At 41.0% G+C, this 21,748-nt stretch overlaps 1 protein-coding gene across 1 annotated transcript; it reads left to right on the top strand.

Annotated features, from left to right (window-relative positions):
- The first annotated feature begins 15,049 nt into the window (after positions 1–15,049).
- Positions 15,050–21,326, top strand: LOC127753049 (pumilio homolog 23). The gene is made up of 11 exons (XM_052278506.1): positions 15,050–15,301; positions 16,102–16,454; positions 16,579–16,942; positions 17,016–17,321; positions 17,423–17,587; positions 17,817–17,960; positions 18,471–18,590; positions 18,682–18,861; positions 19,242–19,390; positions 20,040–20,222; positions 20,301–21,326. The coding sequence occupies exons 2-11, from the start codon at positions 16,126–16,128 to the stop codon at positions 20,878–20,880; spliced, it is 2,520 nt and encodes an 839-aa protein (XP_052134466.1). The 5' UTR covers positions 15,050–15,301; positions 16,102–16,125; the 3' UTR covers positions 20,881–21,326.
- Positions 21,327–21,748: the final 422 nt, after the last annotated feature.

Here is a 21,748-nt window from a genome sequence, read left to right as displayed (position 1 = left end):
CAAAAAAGTCTAACCTTTTAGTGACAGTGTTAGAGCGGTGGGCACGTCATCGTATTGTGACTACCAGTGGCTGGATTAGATTACGTGTGTGTTTAATTAGGAGGAGGATTTCAGTTTTGCCTTTTTGTTTCTTTCCTTCTTTTTTTTTCTTCTTTCTGTGTGACTTTGTGTAAGGTTTGTAAATTGGTTTCGTCGCATGGAAAGAGTCCAAATAGGGTGGAGGATGAGGTGGTTGGCTCTTGGGTTTTTTTCTTCGATCGATGTGTGTGATGACACATAGATTTGTTGTAATGTAACGATGATTAGATGAGCCACGTTGTAAAGTGAGTTTATCTATCAAAATTCGGTGAGTTTGTTGTTGCTCAGTTTTTGTTGTTTTTTCTCCTTTACCTTTTTTTTCCCTGGAAGTGGTTTTATGCATTTTTGTGATATATGTTTCTTTTCTTTCTTCCAAAATAAATTTCCTTTGTTCTTTGGTCACCTGGAAAAAGAATCTAAATTGGGTGGACTGTGAGATGGTTGCTCTTCGATTGTTTCGATCGATTTGTGATGCCATGTAGATTTGTTGTGATGCAATGATGATAAGATGAGCCAGGTTGTAACTGAGTTTATCTAGGAGTAAAACAAGTGAAATTATCTATCAAAATTAGAATACGTTTGTTGCTTCATTTTTTTTCTTTTTCTTCTTGATTTTCTGGAAGTCGTTTATACATCACTCTTGGGGCCTTGTGTCATGTGCAGCTCGATTAATTAGGAGGATTGTTGTTTGCATTTTCTTTTTCATCTAATCTTTATATTATGTTTTGTCTTTCTTTATTTTTTTTCTTTCGAGAGTTAGGTTGGGAAATAAGGTTAATGGCTTTTTTCACCTAGCTAAGAACAATCCAAATGGCATGATGTAGAAACTTTTTGTTATCTATCTATTCCTATCACGCTGACATAGAATTTGTGTTGATGAATATATGCATGTACGTAGTGATGAAGATTCCAGATGAAAACAATCATATATCTAATACTTTACTCACCAAACTTCAAATGCTGTTATTTTTTCTATGTCTTTTTTATAGTGTGTTGTGTGATACTGCTTGTGCACTTGGATATATATGAGGTCGGTTTAGCGCATACATTTTGCTAAAATAATGATGATGTTGGATAAAGACGATGAAGTAGACTGAGAAAAATAAATTATAGTTGTGATTAGTTAAATAAATCATAGTCGTAATTAATTAAGATGAAAAGTTGGTAAAAAGAAGTTGATATATTCCCGAACAAATTTTAAAAGCTAAAAGTTTTTATATTTTTTAATAGAGGGAGGAGGCTATGTATTAGTTAAACAGACGAAATCAAATTTACTTCTCTTTCTTCAAATAAATCATTTTGTTTTATTCGAAGGTAGTTGAATGAATGGTCATGTGTACTGATAACATCACAAAGAGTTGAATAAAGAGGGCAAGTACGTGTGAGTTTATTGAAAATTTGAATTCTCAAGTTTCTCTTTCTTCTTAGGACCAAGCACGTCGTGGGGATCCGGACTCCCCCAACGCGTGGCTCTGACTGTGGCTCTGAGCCGAGGCGCATAGAGGAAACTGTAACCTCTGCAGGTCACGTCTGGTGTCACGAGACCACGGTCCCCACTATCAAGGACGCTTGAATCCAACGTGGAGAGCCGAGACAACGCTCCACGGTGGAGCGTTGCATATGGTCTTACTTACCATTCTCTAACGTGAGCAGGTGTCATATGGCCCTGCTAGACGTGGGTCCACGTATCAGTTACTTATGATAATGAGATGCAAGGACCAGTCTCCGCGGAAAGAAAAACAGAAAAACAGAGGATCATCAGCATGTACATGTGTGAGCTTTAAGCGACTCGTACTGACGGGGAATTGATTCACCGGATCGTACGTCACGTGAGGCTCAAATTGGCCGGCCATTCAGGTTCAACTTGTTTCCCAAGAATGCATCCATCGATAGCAGCATGCGCCATGGGCGCATGTCGTTGTTTTCATTTCAGACATTTCAGCATTGACAAATCAAGGTCAAGCTATCTTAGATACTAGGTAGGTGGTCCCGCACGCCATTGACGTGTACCTTAAGCTAATTCAAAGCTTTGAGCTTTGCACTTGGCTCTCGGCTCGGCTCTTACCGTGTGGTACTGTGTGTTTGGACGTTAATTTTAAGTATTAAATATAGACTAATTGAATAAATAGGAGTTATCTTATAAGATAAATTTTTTAAGCCTAATTAATCCATATTTAGCACATGTTTACTGTAGCATCACATAGGGTAATTATAGATTAATTAGGCTTAATAGATTTGTCTCACAAATTAGTCCAGAATTATGGAATGGGTTTGTTATTAGTCTACGTTTAATACTTCTAATTAGTGTTCTAACATCTAATGTAAAAGGGATTAAAATTAGTTCATGTGATCCAAACACCCCAGAATAGATGCAACGGCAACATGAGTATGTGGGCGGGCTCAAGTTATGCTAGGATCACATATCTTTTGATGGGGCTAGCTACAATTACCATTACTATATTAGTTGTTCCCTTTTTCTTTCTTATATTTTGTGTGAGATCTTGTCATTTATTTTGTGCGAGATCTTCTTGTCATTTTCTGAGAGTAGGAGGGATATATAAGTTCCTTCTATTAATTGCAACTACATTACCGGGTAAAACTGTAATATGGTAGTTGTTGTATTCGTACATATATAGGTTGACGGGTGTTAACAAAAACCTAAAGGATATTTTAACTATAACTAAAGAAGCGTGTTCGCTCTAACCGAGAATGTAACTATGGCGGTGTTTAGATCCTCATCTAGGGGTTATTGGGTAAAAAGTTTTGACGTATCACATTGAATATACGGATATATATTTAAAGTATTAAACATAGACTAATAACAAAACAAATTACGGATTCCGCCTGTAAACTTGTCGAAACATGAATTCGGCAATAGTAAAAGGGGTAGCGCACGAGACCTAAAAGTGGATGGATACGGAGACAAAGTGTTTAGACAGGTTCAGGCCCTCTCAATGAGAGGTAATACCATACTCTTATTTGGGGATTTGAATCCGCCGAGTGTGTATTGATCTGACGGTCAGGTTGTGTCATCATGCCCCCTAGAGGGCCTCCTGCCCACCTTATATAGGATGGGGGTAGGATTACAAAATAGAAACCTTAACTAATACGATATCGGTTTGCTAAATCTACTTTACAATATTATCAAACCAGGACTCTAGGCCGTTTCATAATATACAAGGAAACGTAATACCCAAGTCATAATCTGTTACATATTTCATAGATATAAGTTATCCCCTATATTAGTCGGATAACCATGCCGTGTGGGTATGGGGTACCCATATTCTCCACAGTAGCCCCTGAGATCTTCACAGTCGAAAAGATAATCTTCTCTCAAACCAGATTACTCCAAAGCCGAGTGCTTCAATCATCTTTGCCATGGTCTCCCGAGTACTTTTACCAAATCTGAACACTGTGGAGAGCTGAAAAATAAAATTAGGTGCAGTCCCCGACTATGTGATTAGTTGAACAAACTAAGCATATAGTAAATGAATAAATAGTCTAACCAACCAAGTAGTCAACCAAGTGACTTAATAGTAATATATAGCATATGCGGTGTGAATCCCGAATAACATGATCCGAGTGATATACCGACTGCTTTGTAAAATATGATGCGAGCAACCTAAAGTTGTGTACATCATGGAAAATTCACATAGCAAATCAGCTATAAAAGAAGTTTGTATGCTGTGAATAAAGAAATTTTCCAAAGTATTGGGCACACACCATGCGCACACTACTTTAACAGATGTGCTTAAGTCCCTAAAAGACACATAGTTTCACCACACCTGGAAATATATGGCATATATGGTGTAAAATCCGAGTAAATAAACTCAAATGATTTACCAACCGCTTGAAAAATGACCATAATATATAATCAGCCTAAGCCATAATATTGGTCAATAAAAACGCACACTTACGTGGCAAAAAGCAATGATATTGTATCCAATCAATTGCTATATAAACCCAAACAGCGCCTTGATTACATAAAAAGGTCAGCGGGGCAGCTATGAAAAACTTCACTGTTGGGCACCTTTTAAAATGCATTGTACCAACTCCTAAAAAGTTGAATAACTGTGGTATAAAAGTATTTTAAGGTATTGAGCACTTGATCACGCGCACTTTGGCCTAAGCAAAAAATGCCTAAGTCCCTAAAAGAACGTGACAGGCCACATATGAAAATATGGGCTACACACATATTAGGTCTAGGCCAAAAAATATGCCTTCGACACCCTTTAAAGGATGACGCATGTAACATGCTCCCGAGTAATAAATCTTCCGGGTGATATAAACCAAGTGTAGCTCATATGAATAGCTTCTGATCTGAGTGATTATCCCTTATGGGATACTCCAAAATAGATATAAAAATTGAATCCCGACTGGCACAAGTATTCGGTTGATAGCCCTTACGGGGAATAAGGATTAGTCCAGTCTTCGAGCATAGAAAATAACCTCAGGACTACAAGTGCATGTTGCCTGTATCTAGAACAAAAGCCAACTTGAAGGTATGATCATTGTGCTTGAGCTCGTAAGCCCCTGAGCATATAGCTTATCCTTTTGGAGTAGTTGAAATTGTCCATCGGTGGTAGATGACGTAGTCGGCATGGAGATGAAATGACCAACATGAAGACGATATTGCTCATCAGAAGTGACGGAAGATGTCAGCGGTAGTAAAAACAGTGACACCAATCAAAGGTGATGAAGATGCATAGCCGTGGAGGCGAAGAAACCAGTCGATCGGCAGCAGTCAGGTCAGCTAGCAGTGAAGATGAAGGCGCCCAACAACAACGACAGAGCAGTCGGTGGCGACGAAAGCAAGCTGACGATGAAGACGTAGACGCGCATCAACGATGATGGCGAAATCCACCAATCATGAAGATGAAGAAAATAGTCGGCTGCGGCAAATACATCCGACGGTAATGATGATTAGCGGCAACAGAGATAGCCGGCTATGATGACGAAGCTGCCCATCAACGGCAGCAGAGTAGGCTATGTTGAAGAGGCTTGACAGGATGTTGATGAAGATGACGATGTCGGTGATCCAGTCAATAGCGATGTAGCAGCCGATGATAACGATGAGATCCTCTATCGGCAGTTGCGTAGTAGGCCAACCGTGAAAACGAAATAACAAGTCGGCGATGAAAGTCGGTGATGACAAAAGCAACCGACGACGAGGACGTAGTCACTCCTTAGCAATGGCGGAGACATCAGGGCCGATTAAGTAGATGTGCTGGTGATGATGTCAGTAACAACAATCCATCAAACTATTGAGAAGAAAACCATGCTCAAGTAGTTTCCTTGGCGCGGGCGTGTGTATAACGAAGATTGATGCAAAGTTCCTTGATTTATGAAGATGGCAGTAGAACTTGGTGTTATAGCTGTTGCAGATGCTTCACTTGGAGGAAAGTAGATGCTGTTGTCCAACTCGTCAAAACTGAGCTGATTGGTTGATAACTCCAAACTCCCGAACATGTAGATTAAATCTCAAACTTGATACTGGAAAAATTTGGAGTAGATTGTGGTGGCGTGAAGAAGCCAAAATTGCCGGTGTAATAATTGGAGTCGCTGAAATTAAATGTCGGCTCTGAAGTGAAGACGGAGATAATAACTCCCCGAATTGACTCGTTGATTGATTGATTGCTTCATTTTGACATAAAGCTTGTCGAATTTTGAGCGTCTTGTATTTGTGTAGCCCCCGCCTCTTTGGTTAGTTGAGAAACAACTGAACATAGAGTCGAGAACTGTAGCTTCTTGTCATCGAGTAGTCATTGCTTGAGTGAAGATACGTGTTGAAGATATCCGAGTAGAAATATTGAAGATTGGAACACCACTTGTTGTAGTAAAATAACACGGCATCATATTTGGTGATGTATGCCGAGATGTCGAAACTCTTGTAGTCGTCGCGGTTGGTGAAGTAGCAAAGCTTGCGAAGTAGAGGCAATAGAGTTTGCCGGTGCCGAAGATAATAAAGATGAAATCGCTCCACCATGGTGTCAAAGCAGTCGGCGATGGAAGAAGTAGAATGATGACGAAAACGCGTAGCCATGGAGGTGAACAAGCCAGTCGGCGTCAGACAAGGTGGCCAGCAATGAAAACGATGACGTCCATCAATAGTGGTAGCAGTATAAACCAGCCAGAGAGGCGAGGGCACTAGTTAACAGCAGACGAGATGACCGGCAGTGAAGACGATAAGGCCAATCAACACTGGCAAAATCATGCAGCCATGGAAGTGAAGAAACCAGTCGGCAGCAGACGTAGACAGCTTGCGTTTAAGGTGATGGCGCCTATTTACGGTGGCGGCGACATGGCTAGCCGTGAAGACGATAGCACCAGTTGGCGTCATATGGGGTGGCCGATCAGAGAAGATGTAGGCGTCCTACAACGGTGGCATAATAAACCAGCCGTGCAGGCGGAGACACCAATCGGCGGCGGCGAAGGCGAGCCGGCAGTGAAGACGTAGACGCCCAACAACAGCGGCATAATAGGCCAGCCATGTAAGCGGAGACACCAGTCGGCGGCGGCGAGGGCAAGCCGGTCGGTGAAGACATAGACGCCCAACAAACGACAACATAATAGGCCAGCCATGCAGGCGGAGACACCAGTCGGCAGAGGCGAAGGAAAGCCGGTCGGTGAAGACGTAGATGCCCAACAAACGGCGGCATAATAGGCCAGCCGTGCAGGCGGAGACACCAGTCGGCGGCGGCGAAGGCAAGCCGGTCGGTGAAGACGAAGACACCCAACAATGGCGGCATAATAGGCCAGCCGTGTAGGCGAAGACACTAGTCGGCGGTGGCGAAGGCAAGCCGGTCGATACGAAGATGAAGACGCCCAACAACGGCGGCAGAATAGGCCAGTCGTGTAGGCGAAGACACTAGTCGGCAGCGGCGAAGGCAAGCCGGTCGGTGAAGACGAAGAAGCCCAACAACGGCGGCATAATAGGCCAGCCGTGCAGGCGGAGACACCAATCGGCGGCGGCGAATGCAAGCCGGTGGTGATGTTCTGACTGATCCATTCCTGAAGCGCAGGAGATAAGCTTAAAGCCATGAATCCCTTATATGCATATCTGGATCTGGATCCTACAGAACAAACAGATAGGATGAGTAGTATCTGATGTAAATATAACACTCGAGGAAAATTCAAGTATTTTAAAATGTTTATAAATATGTATTTCTCCTCTTGTCAATTTTAATTTCCCCGAGCAGATGACTCATTACGTTTAAATACTTTGTCCGACTAGTCATAGCCCCCAAGCACCGGTAGTCGGCCTAGGCACTTCCTAAACATGCATATGAGTGACATGAGTTCGTCATTAATGGAACAAAGTTTTACGGGTCAGAATTTACTACTCTGGTACTTTTGCAATTGTAAATAGCAGAAAATAAATTATCTTATCTCTATGCTTTTGATTTATTCCGAGTAATACTTAGCACCTTGCGTTACTCGGTCCATCCAACGAGCCCCCGGGTGCTAGGAATCGGTCCAAAGGCAACTATCTATTGAGAAACCAAACGGAAAGCATAGGAAGATAGAACTCCATAACTCGATCGGCACTTTATTGTTACTCGGATTATTTCGCAAGCAATCAAGATAAATATTATGGAAATTGTTGAAAAAATATGATATAACATCTGTAGCCCCCGACTCACTAGTCAACGGCGAACTAGTTAATGTAGTGAGGCAGAGGAAAAGGAAAATATCATATAAAGAAAATTAATGATGACTTAGCTTTGTAATATTCCCCTTGGTGATGGCAGAGGTGGCCAATGTGGAAACAAAGTCGTCCATCAATAACAATGAAGACACCAGTCGGCGGCGACGAAGGCGGTCGACGGTGAAAACGAAGATGCCCACCAACGGCGGCATAATAGGCCAACCGTGTAGGCGGAGACACCAGTCGGCGGCGACAAAGGCAAGCCGGTCGGTGAAGACGTGGACGCCCATGAACGGTGGTGTGACCAACCAACCGTATAGGCAGAAACACCAGTCGGCGGCGGCGAAGCAAGCCAACAGTGAAGACATAGACGCCCAACAACGGCGGCATAGGCCAGCCGTGCAGGCGGAAACACCAGTCGGCGATAGTCGAGGCGGCCGGTGGTGAAGACGTAGACGCCCAACAACGGCGGCATAATAGGCCAGCCGTGCAGGCGAGGACACCAGTCGGCGGTATACGAAGGCGGCCGGCGGCACATGCATAAAATAATAGATCAAATTACAATTAGTGATCTGCGAATTAATCTAATTTATGCAAGAAAATTTAAAACGATAAACCTGGTAGTGGTTCGTGATACAGAAGCTCTTGTTTCAAAGGTCTAGCAGCCGAATTTTGGTGAAAAATATAAATCGACTTGGAATAGTCAGATCGCGATCTTGATAACCTCGACACCAAGCTGTGTGCCTTGATGAATGCTTGCGCTTTGTAGAAAAATAAAAACTGTTTGGCCGGTAGATAGCTTCGTGACAGGAAACACGTAATGTACGGCTGTAGGCCAAGTTATGCACCATCAAGAGCATACATGACTACAGTAAATTATTCCATCTATTCCTTCTTGATCGTTTGATGACGTGCAGTTGCTTAATGGTTCTGGTTTGGAGTCCGAGTCCACGTCGACCCCGGCCGCTTCAAACTGATAACTGAATCTCGCCGGAAAAATTTAATATTGGAAAGAAAAGACACCGGTAGATAGGAGTTGATCTGTTGCACGGTAGAATTGAGTTTTCATTGCATGCTTGTTGTAAAGGCTTCTGCTCTTGCCGATCAGCAGGATGACTCGGCGACTAATGTCCGGTCGTAGATTGATTAGATCAAAAAGTAATTCCAATGGCACAGAAACCAGACGACTCGAGTCTCGAGCGAAGATGATGTCGACGACATAGGTTGATTCCATCGCATTTCTTGATAGATAACTCGGCGTACCCCTACCTGGCGCGCCAACTGTCGAAACATGAATTCTTCAATAGTAAAAGGGGGTAGGGCACGAGACCTAAAAATGGATGGATGCGGAGACAAAAGGTTTAGACAGGTTCAGGCTCTCTCAATGAGAAGTAATACCCTACTCCTGTTTGGGGATTTGAATCCATCGAGTGTGTATTGATCTGACGATCAGGTTGTGTCATCATGCCCCCTAGAGGGCCTCCTGCCTACCTTATATAGGATGGGGGTAGGATTACAAAATAAAAACCTTAACCAATACGGTATCGGTTTCCTAAATCGACTTTACAATATTATCAAACCAGGACTCTAGGCCGTTCCATAATATACAAGGAAACGTAATACCCAAGTCATGACCTGTTACATATTTCATAGATATAAGTTATCCCCTATATCAGTAAATGTTATTAGTAAATGTTTACTGTAGCATCACATTGTCAAATAATTAAGCAATTATATTTATAAGATTCGTCGCAATTTACACGCAATCTACGTAATTAGTTTTTTTAATTTATATTTAATACTTCATGCATGTGTCCAAATATTCAATGAGATAGAGTGAAAGTTTTCGTGTGGAAACTAAACAGAGCCTATGTACTCAGGGACAGAGCTACATAGAGTTAGGGGGGGTGCCCAAGAACCCGGTTCAAAAATTTTTTTAGCTATAGTTTATCTATTTTCACCATATATATACTCTGTCAGTTCAAATTTAGATACCCGTATCAAGCTAAATTTGATTCAAACCAGAGTAAAGCAAGCAAGTGGAACCCCCTTTATTTTATGCTAGCTCCGCCCCTGTATGTACTATATATAAATAGTTGGATCTAGCATGTATAGAGAAGAGGTAACTTAACTCAAACTATTATTATTTTACAGTTTATATTTTTCAAGTGTTTTAGCGCAAGACATAATAGATAATCGGACAAAATAGTACAACACGTTGTCTTAATTTCTTGGCCACATGTTTATACAGTCTGTTTGTGTGCTGGTCTCTATATTGTAGGTAGTGTGGCTTTTGTATGGTCTTATACTATGTGGCAGGTTGAGACCACTAGTACCAGTGGTCTCCATTGTACATACCCTAAGAGAAATCTCTTCACAAGTCATATATGATGAAGGATAATGCTTTTATGTACTTGTGATGGATTGCATCATGAACAAATCAGGTAATAGGTTAAGATCCATGCAATCGTAACACTCCCTTTTAGTTTAGGCTAAATTTATGCGAACATAGTGAAAACTTAAAGCGTGCACTGGACTTTCCTCCTAATCTCTAGGTCATGACCAGGGTAACTTGGGACATGGGTTCCCCCCTAGATTGTATGGCCTCTAAAAACTAAAGAAAAAAAAGATATTGGCTATTAGGCCCTGTTTGGTAGGGCTCCAAACTCCAACCCAACTCTAAACTCCAACTTCAGCGAGAGCTGGCTCCTTTAGGAGTTGAAGTGGGTATGAAAGTGTTTGGCTAGATTGTTTAGCTCCACGTCACCACATCTCTTATTGGCATTTCGTCGAACACCTGGTTGGCGTCGCCTTGCTTCTGCCGCCACCACTGCTGCCGCTCAGCCCATGCGTCGCCGCCGCCCATGGCCCTCGCGCGTCGCGCCACCCGCCCGCCGCCACCGACGCCTGCCATCACCGCCCGCCGTTGCTGCTGCCGACGCCGCTGTCAGTCGCTAGTGAAAGATGAGGAGGAGAGAGAACAGGAGGAGATGGGGTAGGAAGGGGTAGTTCAACAGCATTTTGGTGTAAATACATTAAAAAATTAAAGGGTAGTGGGTCTTTTGGGGTGGAGTGGAGCTATGGAGCAGCAAAAACCCAGCTCCACCCCCGTAGTACAAATTTGTGGAGCAGCTCTGCTAACTCCGCTCCAAAAAAATTGGAGAATACATATACCGTTTAGCACAACTCTAGCTTTAGGTAAGTTGAAGTTGAGAGGTAGAGCTGTGCCAAACGGTGCCTTACTTAGTTCGGTCATGTTCAACAATTTACCATATAATACTAGGGGATCTCCCGCACGGCCCCCATCCAATCGTTGCATGCCAAGGAGACATTTTGTCTTCCCTCCTCTACACCTCCACCCACCTCCCACAAGGCGGTGGCCCATCGCTGACCGTCTCCACACCTCCATCCCCCTCTCTTGTGGCGATAACCTTTCATTGGCTACTATACTCTACCCTCCTCTCTAGCTTGCTAGGACGATATCTCCCTAAGCCTTGTCTGCCAAAGCCTACGGCCAACTCTAATGCTGTATCAATCCTTGTTGCGTCATTGTCCACCTCCTCCGTCCACTACCATAGCCTCGCTATAGTCGATTGCCTTGTCGGAACCCTAGAAAGGGAGCGGCCAACTCTGGCACCTCCTCATCCACTTCTACCGTCTCCTCATCGCGACCACCGCTCGAGCTATCCTCCCTAACCGCTGGAGTATATGTTGAAATAGAAAAGAAAAAAAAGAAAAGAAAAGAAAAGAAAGAAAAAGAAGGTTGTTGCTAAAGATAAAGTCATTTTTGGGGTCTCGTGTGTCATGGTTATGGATACCACATACCTAATAGTAGTTGACTAAACTTGGCAGGGCCCACCACATACCAAGTCTTATACGGAATCATACCTCGTATATAGAAGGAGTTCCGGATAAGGAAGGACGAATAGAGTTCTATATGGAAACTACAAGGACTACTCGGATCGTATCTATATTTATCTTCCTGGTTCTACTTGGACAAGGGGGCATCTATGGGTATAAATACAAGCCCCCCTAGGAGGAGAGGGAAGGAGACAACAGATCAAGAAGCCACAACCTACAATACACAAGCCAATACGCCGCCAAACATCGACATCCGAGATTAGCCTAGACATACCCCATCCGGTACCTGCGGAGACCGGCAAGAGGGATCTAGCGCTATCTCTGATCTCACCGATTTCATATTCGCGGAGAAAGGCTACCCCGTCATCGACTACGAGTTGGTGCTCATGCCGCCAAGTCGACGATGGCTAGATAGGTTATCCCAATTATTGTACTCTGTGGTTTTCTATATCAATCCCATATAAACAGGATATAGGGCTATTACCTGTCAGATTAGGGGCCCGAACCTGTATAAAAATCCCTGTCTCTATCTCTTTTACCTCAATCTCGCATATACCCTGGTACCAACGATCCCCATACTATGCAAAATACAGTAGTCGCGATATCAAACGTCGACATCGTGAAAGAGGGGCAACCCCTAATCTTTTGTGCTATAAAATGGAGGCTATCTCTATCAATAAGGGAGTAATCAACCCGTGTTATCTTTGTTGACAACTCCCTCTGATAAAAAAAACGCTTAAGATAATATTTCATTAAACTTCTAAAGTTCTAACCATTACTAATTCTCAAATGTTTAGTTTAAAAAAATGATACCATAAAAATGTATACTCCTACATACTTATTATTTGATATAAAACTGTTTGTTGGATTTTAAAACTTTGACAGGTACATATCTATACCTAATTAAAAAATCGTAAAGCTTTGCTATTTTTTTGGTTCGTCTTTTTTTCGCTGATATTTTTCCTGATCACGCTTTTGTTTTTTGTCCATCCGTTTTTTCCCATCATAGTTTTTTTCGATCTCATACGATCCTTTTCACATGCGCAACACTCCTCTTGCTACCACCAGGCCAAACCCTAGCGTCGCCACGTCGATATGTCTCCTAGTGCGTTTTCTCCTCCAATTGATAGCAAAAATCAATTCCTCACTTCTCCCTTATTATTTTTGTCACAATTTCCACTTTCAATTTAGCTTTAATTCGCTGGATTTAATCTTAGTCGCCAATGATGGCCGGCCAGTGAGCTTCGCCGACCATTTTTATCTGAGTTTAACGAATTCGCTCCAATTTTGGGAAAAACGGAGATAGAGTGAGTCAAAAGCCCATAAACCATTTTTGGGAGATCGAGAAAGATTCGGTCGAATTTGATGCGGAGGATCGGCTTCGGCATACGGGCACGTGACTATCTTCTAGGGGGTTGAAGGCGATAGTTGGCTGTGTGAGTTGGGTCTGTGGCTAATATTGATAAGCACAAATTGTCTACTTGAACAAATATATAACAAATTTATCTAAGGGACCTCAAATGGACTTAATCCTTCCTATAACTAGGACTTTCATCCTAAGTACCAAACTTTCTTCCGAAAAGAGCAGCTTAACACCAAAACGGGGGTCCTACTCGGCGAGTGCGCGCCAGGGGCGCATGCGGCCACACTTCTTTTCCGAGCTAAGGCAGTTAATCTATTAGTATAATTACAGTTAGAGATAAATGACGGTAGTAGTTAGGATTTTTTTTGTGAGACTTTTTTTGAACTAACGAAAATGAAATTTATATCTAAAGTCAAAATTTGAAAAATTTCAACTTTTCATTTCAAATTTGAAAAACTATCAACTAAACTTTGAAAACTTTCATACCGGATTGAAAACTTTCAACTCAGATTTTGAAAACTTTCAACTCAGATTTGAAAACATTCAATTCGAGATTTAAAAACTTTCAACTCAAATTTTGAAAATTTTCAACTCAAAATTTAAATTTGTAAGACAAATTTTGAAACCTTTCAACTCAGATTCGAAAACTTTCAACTTGATATTTGAAAATTTCAAGTACAGATTTGAAGATTTTTAAGTTAAGATTTGAAAACTTTCAAATCAAGATTTAAAAACTTTCAACTTAAAACATTTGTAAAAATACGTGTGCTAAAGATTAAAAAAAGTAATAAGAAAAAACCACAAAAAGAGAATGAAAAAAAAACGCAAAAAAGAAAACGGAAAACCTAGCATGGAGGAGGCGAAAAGAAAAAGGACGTGACTACACAGCTAGTGGTAGCTGGTTTGTCTAAATCAGCTACCACTCCATCTATGAGAGACCCTATCCACCTATACTTCTAATAAAATTTTCTCTTAAACTACTCATCCAATCTACGATCCGATTACACCGTTATGTTCGTAACAATTAAATCTTTATAACAAGATCTCACATGATTATATTTTGATGAAAAATTATAAATTACTTTTATAATATATCTAAATTACTTTTACATTTCACTAAATTACTTCTTCGACATATAAAAGTAAATTCAATAAAGCTTAAAAGTAATTTATTACATATATTATAGAAGTACTCCGTAGCTTATAACAAAAAGAAAGTAACTTTAATGCATGCATTTTTTTTCATTGGACGTGACTACACAACTAGTGGTAGCTGGTTTATACTCCATCTAGTGTTTCCTTTCAACTTAAAAAATGCAATAGTATGTTTTCGTTTTGTTTTAAGATACTTTTATAATATATGTAAATTACTTTTAGACTTTATTGAATTTACTTTAGATTTGCCATAATGGACGTGACTACACAGCTAGTGGTAGCTGGTTTGTCTAAATCAGCTACCACTCCATCTATGAGAGATCATATCCACCTATACTTCAAATAAAATTTTCTCTTAAACTACTCATCCAATCTACGATCCGATTACACCGTTGTGTTCGTAACAATTAAATCTTTATAACAAGATCTAAGAAGTAACTTAGTCAAATCTAAAAGTAACTTATATATATGATAAAAGTAACTTATGTATATAATAAAAGTAATTTACAAATATAAATATTTTTTCATCGTAATATATTCATGTAAGATCTTGTTGTAAAGATTTAATTGTAACGAACCTAATGGTGTAATCGGATTATAGATCGGATAAGTAATTTGAGAGAAAACTTTATAAGAAGGAGGAAAAATGCATGCATGTCTAAGAGGAAAAACAAGCATGCACGTCAGCACGTGTAGCAGTCCTTCTCACAAATTGGTTCGTCGCTGGTTATTCTCGGTTTAGATTTCGCCTAAAAAAGGGGAAAAACCGGCGTGTGGTGAGGGACAGCTGGCGCGGCGCGTGTGTGAATGAGCAAATCGGCATCAAAACCCAGCCCAACCAACATCCAAAGGCCCACGGCCCATCCAACCCATCTGGCCCATTTGGTGCCCTAAAGGCCCGACCTGACAAACTATCTCTTCTCTTCGCCCTCGCCCTGCCGTCGTCCCGCCGTTCTCCCGCCCCGCCTACGGCCGCCCTCCGCCGCCGCCTCCCTCCCCGGCCCTCCGCCCACCCGCCCGGCGGCCGCTGAGCGCAGTCCACAGGCCCCCGCTCCGGTCCCTGTGCTGGCCTCCCGCGTCGCCTGGACAGCAAAGGCGCTGCCGACCGGCCAGGCGGCAGAGCCGAAAGCAAGGGGGAGTCCATCGGCGGAGGAAGCAGCCACGCCGCGGGAGAACGCGTTTCCAGTGAGAAAAAGGTGGATGGATACTCTTCCCCCTTAGCCAAATGCCTCGATGTTTTTGATTCGACTGACAGAGCTCTGTACTTCTCGTCGTAAAATGAGTTTTACTGGTTTGATTAGGTGCTAACTTTAACACTTGATTTCCGCTATTGTGGAGATTTATTTTTTATCTTTTGATATGTTGTAACCCCGTCTCCAAATTCCTGCACTAGTTATGGCTTGCTTGGCCATCGAGCGTGTTGGGGACAATGAAGTGATTGGTTCTTGCTTAGTGTGGGAGTAATGGACAATGTATAGCAAGAGCTGAGCTGTTTCAATTTCTGTTGATTATCTTCAAAAGTGTAGCGGTGATATGTAAATAGCTTGAACTGGGAATGCTTTTGAAGATTCACTTGCCTGTTACTGTCCAGTTGATTTTTTAGCTTAGATTGTTTCAAGAAAAGAGAAAGAGCTGACTTGGGAAGATCATACAAAACGCAACTATTGATGTGGTCTTGGCGAGTTCATTGCTTGATATTTTACTTTTATTTTTTTTATACAATCATAAAAGGCTTTGTGCCCTGCTTCGATAGAAAGCATAGCAGGTGATTTCATTGCTTGATTGGTTTAGAAAATATCTCCGGGATGAATTCGCCGTTTACTCTTTTGCTGTCGAGGATACGCTGACATGAGAAAGCACTAATTTCCACTAGTGCCTCCAAAGACATTGTTTGTGTGGGTTTTTGTTTGTTGAAACTTGTTCCTTCTCTGAAACTACTTTGAGAATGCTGATTATGCATTTATGCTTCATCTGCCCTCGTCTCAATGGTTTGCAGTTACTGTCGAGGTGCATCTTTACCATGGTTTGTTTTGGGTCAAAGGCTCTTCGACGGAAGGGTGACAAACAAAGGTGTTTGCCTGAGGGAGATATTGATTACAGCTTACCGATGAGGAGAGGAAGGAAGGATAAGAGTGAGAAGCCTCGAAAAGGGGGTTCTAGTTCAAGCAACAGACCTTCAGCTGAGAAAGCTAAACATGGGAGGAAGAAGAGTGGGGATGGGAAGAAGAGCAAAGGGCATGGGAAGGGCTGCCATTCAGATAGTTCCATAGAGATGAATCCTGGCCATATGAAGAATGATAATACATTACTGCCCTCCAAGGCATCAAAGCCAGTAACAAATGTTCTCAGGTATGACTCTTTGTTTTCAAAATATTCATGCCCCATTAATTATGCAAGTGAGATAGCCTAGTTATATGCACGCGGATGCTAAGTTCTGAAGGGGAGTTCTGTATCTTTTGTGGACATTTCTCAGGAAAAGGGTTGATCCAGAAACTGCAAAGTACTTTTTGGAGATTTCTAACCTATTTGACAATAAGGAAATTGATTTGGAGGAGCGTGCAACTATATGTGCCAATGCATTAGAAGAAACTAAAGGGAAAGAGCTTGAACTTGCTACTGACGGTCCAATAAGCCACACTTTGCAGGTTCTTGTAGAAGGTTGTGAATTGGAGCAGCTATGTGTGTTCCTTCACAATTCCATCGAATCTTTTCATATTATTGCCGTCGATAAATTTGGATCACACGTGGCTGAAGCAGCTCTCAAGTCTCTAGCAACACATCTTGAAGATGAGTCCTCCAGGGGCATTATAGAAGATATATTGATTAGGATATGCAAGGTATATTTTTCAGTTGGTTCTGTGCTTTTTTCCCATGGTACCAGTGGAACTCACTTTTGAATTGTTGCTACAGGTCATTGCTGGAGATGCTGCTAATGTGATGTCAAGCTGCTATGGATCACATGTGTTACGGACACTTCTTTGTCTTTGTAAGGGAGTTCCCTTGCAATCACTGCAAGACTTCCACACTACAAAGAGATCTGCAGTTCTCGCTGAGAGATTAAGTTGTGGTTCAACTCGATCAGGTGGAAGCGATCCCAAGAACCAAGGATGTGGGTTTTCAGACATTTTTAAGTCTTTTGTCAGGGAAATGCTGCAAAATGCAAAAGATGATATTGCGAGTTTAGTAACTGACAAAAACAGTAGCCTTGTGTTACAGGTTGGTTTCTATTGTATTCCATAATAATATAATTTTATGTAAACAATTTGGATTTTACTTACTGGGCTCTTGCTTATTATATATATTGTATGCTTTGGCAGACTGCACTTAAATTATCAGCTGGTGATGATCATGAATTGAATTATATAATATCAATTCTTCTTGGTTTTGATGAGGATGACACTGCACAGAAAAAAGATCGTAGTGAACAAAAGAATGAAATTATTGCTTTACTTGAAGATACTGCTTACAGCCATCTCTTGGAGGTATGCTTTTTTAGCTATCTGTTCAGTGAGAGTCAAGTGATGTATTTCACACTTTTTTATGCTTAAGACATTCATCTGTATAGATCATGTTGTTCTTGCTGGCATGATAGACAATTTCAAATTGCATGGAAAATTGAAAGCCACTAAGAGGCATTAGCAAGTGGTGGTCAAATCTTGATCATCCTACAACTTGGTAGACATGGAAAATATTCATGGATCTAAATGGCAGGTCATCGTGGAGGTTGCCCCTGAGGAACTGCGCAACAATATGCTGACAGGTACTCTTAAGGGTGCACTATTTGCGATCTCATCTCACCACTGTGGTAACTATGTGGTGCAAGCCTTGGTAGCATCAGCTAAAACCTCAGACCAGGTATATGTCATTCAAATGTACATTGGCAATTTTATTAATTTCTTTCACTTAAAAAAAATGTCCTTACAGCAAGTTGATCGGCCGGACCAAAATAAATGCTTTCTTCTCTCTATTCATATTGCATCGAGTCAGTGAGCATTCCATAAATCATCATCACAAATTAAGGGACATGCTGATTTTTGACACATCTTCCTTTCTTATGTTAGATTAATTATAATTTATCGTCATATTAAACTTGCAAAATGCAACATGCACCGTTAGACTACCTTTTATGTGACAAACAATGCATGATTCCTGAACCATAATTTATGTGCTAATCTTGGGAAGGATAATAATCTTGTGTCCATGTGTGAGTGCATGCCTAAAATGCATAGTGCATACTATGTGATTATAATTCTATTCCACCCTATTCTGTTTCCAATGCTTGTCAACTACATAATTTAAGTTATAGATTTTCCTTGTTCAACAACCGACTAATCCTCAATGATGTAATTCTTGTTTCATTGATAGATGGAGCAAATTTGGGATGAACTTGGTTCCAGAATCAATGAGTTGCTTGAACTAGGGAAAGCGGGGGTTGTAGCTTCTATCTTAGCGGCATGCCAAAGGCTCGAAACAAAACGCCTTGAGGTCTTCACTTTTTCAACTAAATATTTCTGCATCGATAATGGATAATTAGTTTTGACTCAATGATATCTAACTCATATGATTTGAACTGCAGAGTTCCCAAGTTCTTTCTGCAGCATTAAGTTCAAATTCTGAATCTTCTGATAGCATTGTTGCACATATGCTTTTTCTTGAGAACTACCTCCACCAGAAATCATCCTGGGAATGGCCTCTTGGTGCAAAGATGAGTGTCCTGGGTTGCCTGATGCTGCAATCAATTCTGCAATACCCACATGTATGTCAAAACTGCCATACTCTTGTTACAGCACTTAACTGTTCTGTGGTTACAATGTCCCTAGTTAAATAGCATGTGCTCTTGATTGTTCATTGTTTATGATGTTTTTTTCATGTCTGTTACGCAATTCAGTTCCTTTCTGTGCTTTGATCTTCATCTTCCAGTCTCATTAACTTCATCTCTCTGGCCTTGCTATGCTAAGTTGATAAGTACTTTACTTCTTTCTCAATTCAATAGGAAGATGTAGTACCTCTGTTTTTATGATCTTGTCTCATTGCCATCTTACAGAAATTGCTTATTTCCTGAACAGTAGTATTGTAAGTATGACAACACCTGGATTGGTTAGAGGACCTTACTAGTTATTTGTGTATTCTGTACAGCAATATATTCGACCATATGTTGCAAGTTTGCTGGCTATGGATGATAACAAGATCCTCCAAATTTCCAAGGATTCAGGAGGTAGCCGTGTTCTTGAGGCTTTTCTATGTTCTAGTGCTACTGCAAAGCGGAAATTTAAAGTTTTTGCAAAGTAAGCCTTATCCAAGCACCTCAACTCTTTGAATATTGTTTCTTATGATTCCCAAAATGTTTTCTACACAGTAATATTCTAATTCGCTTGCATTTTTTTAAATCTCTCAATGACGTGGCATATCATACTCCTAACAAAATGCTGATGTTACAAGAAAGCTGTAGAGCTAGGGGAGCACTAGTAGCACTATTATGTCTCTTGTCACTCATTTGAATAGTAATCAAACCTTGTATTCATTATTTCTGTTTATGGTGCTACTTAATAGGCAGTGTAGAATGTTGAAGTTTGCAATAGTATAGTGCACTGGATCATGTGGGCAAGTATGGTAGAAGGTGGGCTTCGGCTACCTAAATATTTTTTTTTTCTGGTGTGCTGATCTGCACGATCTCCGTAGATATGCCATTTCATGGTTGCAACATGACTACATTCAATACTATTGTCTGTCAGATTCAATGTGTAAGGTTATATAGTCATAGGTTATTTGCCTGTAATATGTTAAGTTGAAGTACCTTTGGCATCTAACTGCATGGATTAGCTCAGTACTTCAGTACCTTTTGGCATAGAATAATAATGAAATGAAAGGTGCAAAGATCTGCTGTATGGTTTCATGAGTATGCACCTTGTCTTACTAGCATTTGCGATCTGACAGGTTGCAAGGCCACTATGGAGAGATTGCTATGAATCCTTCTGGTTCATTCTTAGTTGAGAAGTGCTTTACTGCCAGTAATTTTTCTCATAAAGAGGCTATTGTGGTTGAGCTGTTGGCTGTGCAAACTGAACTTTCTAGGACAAGACATGGGTTCCACTTGTTAAAGAAGTTGGATGTAGACAGGTAATTCGTCTCTCTGTTGTTTAGCATGCTATGCATTTTTTTCTCATATTAGTCAACTTACCATTTGATTTGTAACAGATATTCAAGGCGACCTGATCAGTGGAGGGCCAGCCAAACATCGAAGGAAACTACTCAGAGAGAATTTCAAGTGGAGTTTGGCTTGAGCAGTAAAGGCGCTGGGCAGAACATTGAAGAACTTCTCACTTCTCGAAGTCCTTCCAAGAAGCGTAAACAGAAAGACAAGACTGATGTTACTACTGAAGATGCAAGTACCAACAAGCAGGATTTATCCCACGTAGGCAAAACCAAGAGGATAAAGTCCGAGAAGACAACTTGTGAGAAAGAATCAAGCAACAAGAAACCCACGAACGAAGATTCTGGGACCAGCATGGCATTCCTGAAGAACTCTGCCAAGAGGAAATCACCAGGCTTCCTTTCAGACAAACCAAGTTTCAAAAGGCAAAAACATCATAAACCCAATGCTGGCAATTCCTCTGGCAAGATGTTCGTTCGGGACAGTGCTGGCACACCATTTGTCAGGAATAGCGGCAAACAGAAACGGTCGATCGCCGAGCTTGCTGATCTGGCTGGTAAGGAGAAACTGTCTGCGAGTGAAGTGCGCAAACTTCTTAAGACTGAAATGCCTGGCAAGAGCTAGCCAATTCATATATCTTTTGGGTGCAGCTGTAGAAAACATGAACATCTGAGCTAATTTTCCCCTTTCTTTCAAAGGTTGGGAAGCAGCAATTTTGTTTACTATTTCTCCTCAACTGTTGCGAGTCATGAGCTTGTAAGATCCTAGGAATAGATTGTTAACTGGTAACACGTGAATGCTGAGATAGTTTTTTTTTTTTGTTCAAGTGGAGATTTTCTGAAAAGTTCATCAAACCATCACAGCATGTCTTTGCTGAACATCTGAAAATAACTCGTACTAACTCCGTAACACTTGTCTCTTCAGTTGATGCGTATTGTGCAAAAGACGAACATGTCTCTGAACACTAACAACCATTTGTTTAACCGTCATGAAATTTCGCATAATTGTTGCTTGTAGGTTGTAGAGCTTCAGTCCAGGACAAGTTCTTGTGAACTGCAGTTCTGTTCTTAACTATCACACTTCCTGTGTAGTTATGACAAAAATGATAAGAGGCCACTAGTGATCTAAAAACCTAGGAATCTCTACTCCAGTAGGGAGAATCTCCGTGTTACCATGCGACTGCCTCCGTTCTTTTTTACTCATCGTTTTAGACATTTACAGTCTCCAAGACAAATGTTTCATTGCTATTTTTTCCCTAAATATATATGTTTATAACAGCTACTCCCTCCGTATCATAATGTAAGTCATTCTAGCATTACCCATATTTATATAGATGTTAATGAATCTAGATAAATATGTATGTCTAGATTCATTAACATCTATATAAATGTGAGCAATGCTATAATGACTTATATTATGAAACGGATGGAGTATAAAAACTACTCCAATTACTATAGGTAGTTTTCATGACAAATCTACCAATACCATTTTC

Source organism: Oryza glaberrima, chromosome 10, assembly GCF_000147395.1.
Source record: "Oryza glaberrima chromosome 10, OglaRS2, whole genome shotgun sequence".
In the NCBI taxonomy this organism is placed as follows: Eukaryota; Viridiplantae; Streptophyta; class Magnoliopsida; order Poales; family Poaceae; genus Oryza; species Oryza glaberrima.
This window is presented reverse-complemented; position numbering and strand designations above follow the sequence as displayed.

Bases quoted from the DNA above. Each gene is read 5' to 3' on its own strand.
- LOC127753049 (XM_052278506.1), top strand. From the start codon at position 16,126: ATGGTTTGTTTTGGGTCAAAGGCTCTTCGACGGAAGGGTGACAAACAA. The intron at 18,591-18,681 runs GTCTTCACTTTT...TTTGAACTGCAG, and splicing joins TCGAAACAAAACGCCTTGAG to AGTTCCCAAGTTCTTTCTGC. The intron at 19,391-20,039 runs GTAAGCCTTATC...GCGATCTGACAG, and splicing joins AAATTTAAAGTTTTTGCAAA to GTTGCAAGGCCACTATGGAG.